The sequence below is a fragment of the Neovison vison genome, chromosome 1 (genome assembly GCF_020171115.1).
Source record: "Neovison vison isolate M4711 chromosome 1, ASM_NN_V1, whole genome shotgun sequence".
Taxonomy (NCBI): Eukaryota; Metazoa; Chordata; class Mammalia; order Carnivora; family Mustelidae; genus Neogale; species Neogale vison.
The window spans coordinates 156,117,745-156,128,662 of record NC_058091.1 but is presented as its reverse complement, the minus strand read 5'-3'; the positions used below and the strand labels follow the sequence as shown (position 1 = coordinate 156,128,662).

Genomic DNA, 10,918 nt, shown 5'->3' with positions numbered 1-10,918 from the left:
ATTTTGATCGGAATGGCATTAAAAGTATAGATTGCTCTAGGCAGTATAGACATTTTAACAATGTTTATTCTTCCGATCCAAGAGCATGGAATGGTCTTCTATCTTTTTGTATCTTCTTCAATTTCTTTCATGAGTGTTCTATAGTTCCTCAAGTATAGATCCTTTACCTCTTTAGTTAGGTTTATTCCCAGGTATCTTATGGTTCTTGGTGCTATAGTAAATGGAATCGATTCTCTAATTTCCCTTTCTGTATTTTCCTTGTTAGTGTATAAGAAAGCCACTGATTTCTGCACATTGACTTTGTATCCTGCCACGCTGCTGAATTGCTGTATGAGTTCTAGTAGTTTGGGGGTGGAGTCTTTTGGGTTTTCCATATAAAGAATCATGTCATCTGCGAAGAGAGAGAGTTTGACTTCTTCATTACCAATTTGGATACCTTTTATTTCTCTCTGTTGTCTGATTGCTGTTGCTAGGACTTCTAATAATATGTTGAACAAGAGTGGTGAAAGTGGGCATCCTTGTCTTGTTCCTGATCTCAATGGGAAGGCTGCAAGCTTTTTCCCATTGAGGATGATATTTGCTGTGGGTCTTTCATAGATAGATTTGATGAGGTTCAGGAATGTTCCCTCTATCCCTATACTTTGAAGCGTTTTAATCAGGAACGGATGTTGGATTTTTTCAAATGCTTTTTTCTGCATCAATTGAGAGGACCATGTGGTTCTTCTCTCTTCTCATATTAATTTGTTGTATCACATTGATTGATTTGCGAATGTTGAACCATCCTTGTAGCCCAGGGATGAATCCCACCTGATCATGGTGGATAATCTTTTGAATGTGTTGTTGGATCCTGTTGACTAGGATCTTGTTTGGAATCTTAGCATCCATATTCATCAGTGATATTGGTCTGAAATTCTCCTTTTTGGTAGGGTCCTTGCCTGGTTTGGGGATCAGGGTAATGCTGGCTTCATAGAAAGAGTCTGGAAGTTTTCCTTCTGCTTCAATTTTTTGAAACAGCTTCAGGAGAATAGGTGTTATATCTTCTTGGAAGGTTTGGTAGAATTCCCCAGGGAATCCGTCAGGTCCTGGTCTCTTGTTTTTTGGGAGATTTTTGATCACTGCTTCAATCTCGTTATGAGATATCAGTCTATTCAGGTTGTCGATTTCTTCCTGGTTCAATTTTGGTAGTTTATATTTTTCTGGAATGCATCCATTTCATCTAGGTTGCTAAGCTTATTAGCATATAACTGTTCGTAATAACTTCTGATGATTGTTTCTACTTCCTTGGCGTTAGTTGTGATCTCTCCCTTTTTCATTCATAATTTTATGAATTTGGGATTTCTCTCTTTTCTTTCAGATTACTGTAGCCAGTGGCTTATCGATCTTATTGATTCTTTCAATAAACCAGCTTCTAGTTTCATTGATTCGTTCTACTGTATCTCTGGTTTCTCCCTCATTGATCTCAGCTCTAATCTTGATGATTTCCCTTCTTATGTGTGGAGTTGCTGTGATTTGTTGTTGATTCTCCAGTTCTTTAATGTGTAGAGACAGCTGGTGTGTTCTGGATTTTTCAATTTTTTTTGACAAGGCTTGGATGTCTATATATTTTCCCCTTAAGACCGCCTTTGCTGTATCCCATAGGTTTTGGACCGAAGTGTCTTCATTCTCATTGGTTTCCATGAATTGTTTCAGTTCTTCTTTGATCTCCTGGTTGATCCAAGCATTCTTAATCAATGTGGTCTTTAGCTTCCAGGTGTTTGAGTTCCTTCAGAACTTTTCCTTGTGATTGATCTCCAGTTTCAAAGCATTGTGATCTGAGAATATGCAGGGAATAATCTCAGTCTTTTGGTATCGGTTGAGTCCTGATTTGTGACCCAGTATGTGGTCTATTCTGGAGAAGGTTCCGTGTGCACTTGAGAAGAAGGAATATTCTGCTGTTTTAGGGTGGAATGTTCTGTATATATCTATGAGGTCCATCTGGTCCAATGTGTCATTCAATGCTCTTCTTTCTTTATTGATTTTCTGCTTCGATGATCTGTCTAATTCTGAAAGAGGCGTGTTAAGATCTCCTACGATTAGTGTATTCATATCAATATGACTCTTTATCTTGATTAACAGTTTTCTTAAGTAATTGGATGCTCCCATATTGGGAGCATAGATATTTACAATTGTTAGATCATATGGTGGATAGTCCCTTTAAGGATGATGTAGTGTCCTTCTGTATCTCTGACTACAGTCTTTAGTTTGAAGTCTAATTTATCTGATATGAGAATCGCTACCCCAGCCTTCTTTTGAGTCCCATTGGCATGAAAGATGCTTCTCCACCCCTTCACTTTCAGTCTGCGTGTATCTTTAGGTTCAAAATGGGTGTGCTGTATGCAGCATATGGATGGGTCCTGTCGTTTTATCCAATCTGCAACCCTGTGCCGTTTTATGGGTGCATTTAGGCCATTCACATTGAGAGTGATTATTGATAGATACGTTTTTATTGACATCGAGTTACCTTTGAAGTCTTTCTTTCTGTAGACTGTCTCTATATTTCTGTTCAATGCTATTCTTGGGATTTTTCCTCTTTTATAGAACCCCCCTTAATATTTCCTGCAGTGTCGGCTTGGTGGTTGCATAGTCTTTTAAGTCTTGCCGGTCTTGGAAACTCTTTATCTCTCCATCCATTTTGAATGTCAGTCTTGCTGGATAAAGTGTTCTTGGCTGCATATTCTTCTCATTTAGTGCCCTGAATATATCTTGCCAGCCTCTTCTGGCTTGCCAGGTCTCTGTGGACAGGTCTGATATTATTCTGATGGGCTTCCCTCTGTAAGTTAGGAGCCTCTTTGCCCTGGCAGCTTTCAAGAGATTATACCTACAATTATAATTTCTCAATTTGACTATCAGGTGTCGTGATGTTTTCTTGGAGTGTATAATCTTGGGTGGAGACCGTTCAGCCTCTAGTACATGAACGCTGGTTTCATTCGCGAGATTCGGAAAATTTTCATGAAGGACTTGTTCCACGACATCTTCTAGACTTCTTTCTTTCTCCTCCCCTTCAGGAATTCCAATAATTCTGACGTTGGAACGCTTCATGGCATCATTTATTTCCCTGATTCTGCTTTCGTGGGATCTAAGCTGTTTGTTCCAGGCTTCCTCCTGATCCTTTCTCTCTATCTGTTTGTCTTCCAGATCACTAATTCTATCTTCTTTCTCAGTTACCCTAGGTTTGAGAGAGTTTAGATTGGATTGGAACTCATTGAGAGCATTGTGGACCTCCTCCCTGGTAGCTTTAAGCTCCGCCCTAACATTGTGAACATCCTGTCTGCTCGCTTTCAGTTCGGCTCTAATCAATTCTGTTTGGTCATCCATGGCTTTCTCCAACCTAGCTATTGCCTGGATAATTGTTAGCCTGAATTCTCTTTCCGACATATTGTCTATGTTGATAGTCGTTAGCTCTATTGCGGAAGGTCCATCCTCTGTATTTTTCTTCTGTTGGGCATTCCTCCTCCTAGTCATTTTGGTGGGAGAAGACTGAACAGATGTAGCTGGATGTATCAACTCTGGTGCAGTCAAGGTGCACCCTGGAACACTTCCTGATCTCCGTCTCAGAGAGAAGCCTCAGTCTGGGTGCAGAAGCTGAATAAATTCCCCCTTGGATGCTGGCAGTGCAGGTTCCAAGTTAAAGACCCTGGGGGCGCAGGATCTTTTGCTCGTCCCCAAAGCCAAGGCAGTGGCGGCTGTCTGGGAGCTCCTGACCACCAGAGAGGTTCCAAGCAGCGATCGCACACTGAGATTTTGCCGCCGGCCGGGGCTGGGAGTGCCCGGCTTGCGCGCACCTCTTTTCAGAGGCGGCTGTGGGTCGGGCATGCGTCTGGGGCACTGAGAACGGAGCGCTGGTCTGTAAGCCGCAGGCTGGGCTTTTGGGCGCCTCTGTCCGGGGAAGAGTTTTGCGCGTGCTCGGCTTAGACTTTGAAACAATGGCGCGGGTCAAGAAGCGCCCCCGGGCCTTAGAAACCCAGGAGAGCTGGAGCGACGTGCGTGCGCATCTCAAGCTTTGTGGTAGGGCTAGTGCGCGTTCTGCAGACCGGCGCAGCTCCCATCCCCTCACAGGAGCCGGAACCCCCGCGCTCTGGGACGCGCTGGCGGCTTAGGGACTAGGATCAGGTTTCTCCGCCGCACTCTCTCTGCCTCTGCGGCGGGGAGGCCGTCTGGGACCGGGGACTTAAGCCCCTGTCCCTAGCCGGCCTGATTCCCACAATTTACCCCCGCGATCCTTTGCTCTTTTGGAGTGCTTTCAACCAGTGTCCAATTTAATGCTGGTTCCCAGATGCAGGGCACTCTCGCTCGTATCGGGGTATTACTTTTGCACCGGTCGCCTCTGGTGGCTCCCTCCCCCTTTTGTTTATCTTCTGATATCAGTCCGCTGTTCCCCTGTCCGCTTTACCTGCTCACTGGCGTCTTCTGCCCCTGTAGAGATCCAGACGTGTATAATTCTGATCTCAGGCTGATTTCACGGGTGATCGGAGTTCTTTGGTAGGTAATCAGCTCACTTTGGGGTACCAGCTGAAAAGACGCCTCTTCCTAGTACCCCGCCATCTTGTCCCCCCAAGAATGTTTATTTCTAATTGAATTTCTTTGCTGGTTATTGTTCTGCTCAAGTTTTCTATTTCTTCCTGTTTCAATTTTGTTAGTTTATATGTTTCTAGGAATTTATACATTTTTTCCAGATTCTCTAATTTATTGACATATATTCATATATATTTTCATAATATACTCCTATAACTGTATTTCTGTGGTGTGGATTAGTTCTCTTTTTCATGTTTGATTATATTTACTTGGTACTTTCTTATTTATTTTTGAGAAATCTGGTTGGGGTTTATCAATTTTATTTTTTATTTTTTTAATAAAACATGTCCTGGTTTCTTTGATCTATTCTATTGTTTTTTTGTTTGTTTTGTTTCTATATCATTTATTTGTGTTCTAATCATTATGATTTATATTTATATATTTATAATTTTTATTTATATGTATACTTTATAATTTATATTTTTTAATATTTTTATATATAAAGGTATATATCATTAAAATGTGGAGATATCTTTATACATATATATGTGAATGAAATATAGAGAAAGATATTTTTGCTTGAGATTTTTGTTTTTCTGGGAAAATTTGTCTCTCCTATTCTAAATGATAGCCTTGCTGAGTAGAATAATCTTGGTTATAGATTCTTCCCATTCAGCACTTTGCATATATAATGGTACTCCCTGCTAATCTGAAAATTTTCTTTTGAAAAATCTCTTACTATTCTTTTGGGTTTTCCCTTATGAGTTGCTGCCTTCCTTTGTCTGACTGCATTTACACTTTTTTTTTCTTTTATCACTATATTTTGTCCACATAATCACAATATGTGTTGGTGTGGATCTACTTTTGTTGATTTTTATGGGAATTCTGCGGGCCTCCTGGATTTAGATACCTGTTTCCTTCCACAGATTAGGGAAGGTTTCAGCTATGATTTGTCCAAATATGCTCTGCCTCTTTTCTTTCTTCTTCTTCTTCTAAAATTCTTACAATATGAATGCTTCTTAAATGTTACATGTATGTATGTATGTATTTTATATAGAGAGAGCACATCAGGGGGAGGGAGAAGAATAAGCAGACTCTATGCTGAGCACAGTGCCTGGAATGGGGCTAGATACCACAATTCTGAGATCATGACCATAGGCAAAACCAACAGACAATTAACTAGCTGAGCCACCTATAGGTTCCATATAGTATGAATGTTATTTGGATAGTCATGACTTCCCTAAATCTATTATCATTTTGTGTAATAATTTTTTTTTCTTTTGTGCAGCTTGATTACTTTCCGTTACTCTGTATTCTAGGTCACTAATTCATTCCTCTGCTTCTTCTATCCCACTCATTTTACAAACAAGTGTATTTCTCATTTCATTTATTGTGCCTTTTATCTTTGCTATGTTATTCCTTATCTCTGTGGTAAGGGACTAACTTATATCATCCTCTTTTTCCTCCATTCCATTGTGTGTCCTCCTGATCATCAATTTAAATTCTCTATCATGTTACTTGTGTCTGTTTTGCTTTGATCTCTAGTCATGGTCTGTTTCTGTTCTTTTATTTGGGATAGCTTTCTGTCTTCTCATTTTGTCTCAGCCTCTGTGGCTCTTTCTGTGTTTTTGGAAAGTTGGCTATGTTTCCCCTTCTTGAGGGTAATGGCCTTATGAAGTAAAGATCTTATAATGTCCTGATTTGCAGTGCTCCCTGTTCCCCAGGTCCTGGCCCTTCCCAGATTGTCTCCAATCCTTTTTGCATATGCTCTGATATTGTCTTCTGGATGCTTTACCTTTTAGATCAGTTACCTGCAGATGTTCTCTTTGCCTGCTGAGAGCAATTTTTGGTCCGGGGTCTGAATGTGGGGCATTGTAACTAGATGTGCTCAGGTATATTTGTGAAATGAGACCTGTCATCATCACCACCGTAACCAAGACTCCACAAAACTTTTGAATAGGGTGATGTAGTATGAGCAGGAGATTGTATTGTGTTTCTGGGAAGGAGACACTGTGTGCTGGGACTGAAGCAAATGTGACTGGGAGGGAGAGTTACACCAAGGTATGAAGGAGTGTGTGGGGGGGGGCTTGGTATGAGCATGTTAGGTAGCAAGTGTCAGCACTGAACTGGTTCCAGAATATGTCCCTGTGCTTATGCTGAGGGAGAGAGAGAGGGAAATGATAGAGGTGATTTCCTTTGTTCTAGGGTCTCTCAATGAATGCTGTCTCTGGTACAAGATCTGAAATTATCAAATCTCCATTATGTGTCTCAGGTGCTCTTCAGAATGCTATTTCCATGTCCTATGTCTGTGCAGTTTGCCTGCCTTCTCTCCAAGAGCAGAACCAATGCTTTATGTGCTCTATTTCATGAAAACCCACTGATCTTTAGAACTTCAGTCATTAAGGCCTACTGGCTGTAGGAATTTATAAAAATTGAGCTCTTTCATTTTCTTTCCTTTTTTCTATTTTACTTTTTACTTTTATTTTTTTAATTTAAGTTTATTTATTTTCAGTGTTCCAGAATTCATTTTTTATGCACCACACTCAGTTCTCCATGCAATACATGCCCTCCATAATACCCACCAGCAGGGTCACCCAACCCAACCACTGCCCTCCCCTCCAAAACCCTCAGTTTGTTTCTCAGAGTCCATAGTCTCTCATGACTTTTTTCTCCCCCTCAGATTTCCCCCAATTCACTTTTCCTTTCCTTCTCCTAATATCCTCTATGTTATTTTTTATGCTCCACAAGTGAGTGAAACCACATAATTGACTTTCTCTGCTTGATTTATTTCACTCAGAATAATCTCCTCCTGTCCCATCCATGTTGATACAAAAGTTAGATATTCATCCTTTCTGATGAAGGCATAAGATTCTATTGTATATATGAACCATATCTTCCTTTATCCATTATTCTGTTGATGAGCATCTTGGTTCATTCCATAGTTTGGTGACTGTGGCCATTGCTGCTATGGACTTTGGGGTACATATGGCTCTTCTTTTCACTGCATCTTTATCTTTGGGGCAAATAATCAGTAGTTCAATTACAGGGTCATAGGGTACCTCTATTTTTAATTTCTTAGGGAATCTCCACAGTGTTTTTCAAAGTGGCTGCACCAACTTGCATTTCCACCAACAGTGTAAGAGGGTTCCCATTTCTCCATATCCTCTCCAACGTTTGTTGTTTCTTCTCTAGTTTATTTTGGCCCTTCTAACTAGTGTAAGATGGCAATTCAATGTAGTTTTGGCTTGAATTTCCATGATAGCTAATGATAATGAACATTTTTGGATGAGTCTGTTAGCCATTTGTGTATCTTCTTTGGAGAAGTGTCTATTATCATCTTCTTCCCATTTTTTGATGTGATTATCTGTTTTGTGAATGTTGAGTTTGAGGAGTTCTCTATAGATACTTGATATCAGCTCTTTGTAGTGTCATTTGCAAATATCTTCTCCCATTCCATGAGTTGTCTCTTTGTGTTGTGGACTATTTCCTTTTTAAAGATTTTTTTTTATTTGATACAGAGAGAAAGAAAGAGAGAGGGTGCACAAGCAGGGGGAGTTGAAGGGAGATGGAGAGGGAGGAGCAAGCTTCCTGCAAGGTAAGGAAACATTGTGGAACTCGACTTCAGGACCCTGGGATCATTACCTGAGCCCAAGTCAGATGCTTAACTAACTGAGCCACCTAGGTGCCCCAAAAGGAAAACAGTTCTTAAATTTATAGTTGTAAATTAGTAATATTATTTAATTTCTTTCTTAAAGTCCATGTAAATATTCCTACTCAATTTAAAATTAAGGTGGTGGGCATTATAGAGGGCACAGATTGCCTGGAGCACTGGGTGTGGTGAAAAAATAATGAATACTGTTTTTCTGAAAATAAATAAATTGAAAAAAAATTAAATAAAAGATAGTTGATGGGCCAATATTATAAATAGTCCTATGATATTGTATAAGATACATATTAGTGCTTTGCTGAGTTTTGGAAGATACAGTTATTACCAAATATGACATGTAAAAGTGTTTTTTCTAACTCATGCAGCACAAGTATGTATGAAAAAGCTGTCATTTGGTAAACTTTGAAAATGACTAAGAGCTCAATAACAGTATAGAGGAGGAAATAAAAATATATTTATGAATAATGTAAGAACACTTCACTGGTGATATGATCACTTAACTTATCACCATAAAGCACATAAGAGAAAGAAAAAAGAACATTGAATGCTAGAGATTAAAAATAGATTCAGAACTGCTGAGAATAATAATATATTAGAAGTGTCTGACTGGGGACAACTTTTGAAATTGGGATGTTCAGGGTTGAGAAAACTGTGGAGAGAATTATAGAGGATTTCAGAGTTTAAAAAGTGTGTTACATAAGCAGTAATACAGCAACATTTTATTTTCAGATATGATGGAAATAAGGGAATGGATTGTGAAGTGTGAGCTATCTGCAGTCAGCTGTTTTCTAGTCTCATTGAATGGAAAGGCTGGGCATCAAGGCAAAGTCGAGTCTGGTTTCATGGATTTTAGTCTGCATAGCTAGAAAAAATTTATAACAAAAATGCAAAGTAGTTGATAGCTTATGTTTGTGTGTGTGTATAAGTATATTAGAAGATGATGCTCTCAGTTTTGAGCTACATATAACTAGCTTTAAAGTACATATATGTAGGTATACATACATATAACTAGTTATACCTATCTGTTTATCTTTATCTCTATCCACTGGAATCTTAATATTTATCATCCAAAAACAGACATATGTATCCAAAAGGTATATATATATATATATATATACATATATGTATATATATATATGTAGTTATGTGTGTATATGTATATATTTACATATATATGTAATTATGCCTACATATAACTAGTTATATGTATATGGGTTCACAAATTTTTATGAGTACACAAATATGTGTTCTATAAATAACTGAAAATTATTCTATGAATTATTCCTTTTAATTTATTCTAAAATGAGCATGGATATATTCTGCTTAATATTATAATTGCTTTAAACATTGTCTGTGACATAGAAGCCTTCTGAGTGCTTCTTTAACCTCCATGTTTTTCAGGCTGTAGATCATCGGGTTTAACATTGGGGTAATAACCCCATAGAGCATGGAGATGAGTCTGTCTCTGGCTGGAGAGTGCTGACTGGAGGAAGGGCGAATGTAGGTAAATATTGCTGTGCCATAGAAGAGACAGACCACTATGAGGTGGGAAGCACATGTGGAGAAGGCTTTGTGCTTCCCTTCCACTGACTGGATCTTTAGTATGGTAGATATAATGTAGATATAAGAGATAAAGGTGATCAGGAAGGCACTGATCCCCAGTATACCTCCTACCACTAAAACAAGCATTTCAGCTACATAAGTAGATGAGCATGAGAGGGCCATCACAGGTGGGATGTCGCAATAGTATTGGTTAACTCGGTTGGACTTGCAGAAAGACAGGCGGAATGTGGACACTGTATGGAGGAAGGAATTGAGAAACCCTGCTGCCCAGGTTCCAGCTGTCAGCTGGACACAACGAACCTTGGTCATAATGAGCATGTAACGAAGAGGGAAGCAGATGGCCACATATCGGTCATAAGCCATGACAGCAAGAAGGAAGACTTCAGTCCCTGCTAAAGCCACCAGGAAATAAAGTTGTAAAGCACATCCAAGGAAGGAAATGCTTTGTTGCTCAGTCAGGAGGTTCTGTAGCATCTTGGGGACAGTAGCTGATGGGCAAAATATGTCTAGGAGGGACAAATTTACCAAAAAGTAATACATGGGTGTATGTAGCCTTTTCCCAGTCCCAATGGCCAGGAGAATGGTCCCATTTCCTACCAAGGTGACCTGATAGATAATGGCAAAGACCACAAAGAGAGGGTAGCGCACCTCAGGGAGGTCAGAGAGCCCTATGAGGATAAACTGAGTCACAGTGGTAAGATTGTAAATGTCCATCTCCTCTCTCCACAAGGGACTTCCTGAAAGAAATGAAAGAAACAAATATCAGTTGGACTAAAAAGCCAAGGAAACTACTAATAAGAAATTCCTGGAAAAATGTTGATGTGTGGTTGGTAAATTCTGTTGTTATGATATGACTTAATTTATTAGAACAACTGTGAAAAACATCTCCTGTATTCATGTTTCTTGAAATATCCTCAGTTTTTTATAAAGAGGCAGATTTCTGAGACATGAGGGAGGATTTTAAAAATTTGCATTTTCGGTAAAATGGTTGTTGATCTTTCATTGGTGTTTGGGATTTCTAATTCAGTGAATGTTGATGATGTGTTTCCCACACCTACTTGGGCATTGACATTATCTTACTTCACATTATCTAAATGTGTACAATTCTATGCACCAACTAAATTCTATATAATACAA

General features: G+C 39.3%; 1 protein-coding gene across 1 annotated transcript; it reads right to left on the bottom strand.

Moving 5' to 3' along the window:
* Nucleotides 1-9,547: 9,547 nt before the first annotated feature.
* On the bottom strand, nt 9,548-10,495 carry LOC122911272 (olfactory receptor 5V1-like). Its single transcript, XM_044255833.1, has one exon. The coding sequence runs from the start codon at nt 10,493-10,495 to the stop codon at nt 9,548-9,550; it is 948 nt and encodes a 315-aa protein (XP_044111768.1).
* Between the last annotated feature and the right edge of the window lie 423 nt (nt 10,496-10,918).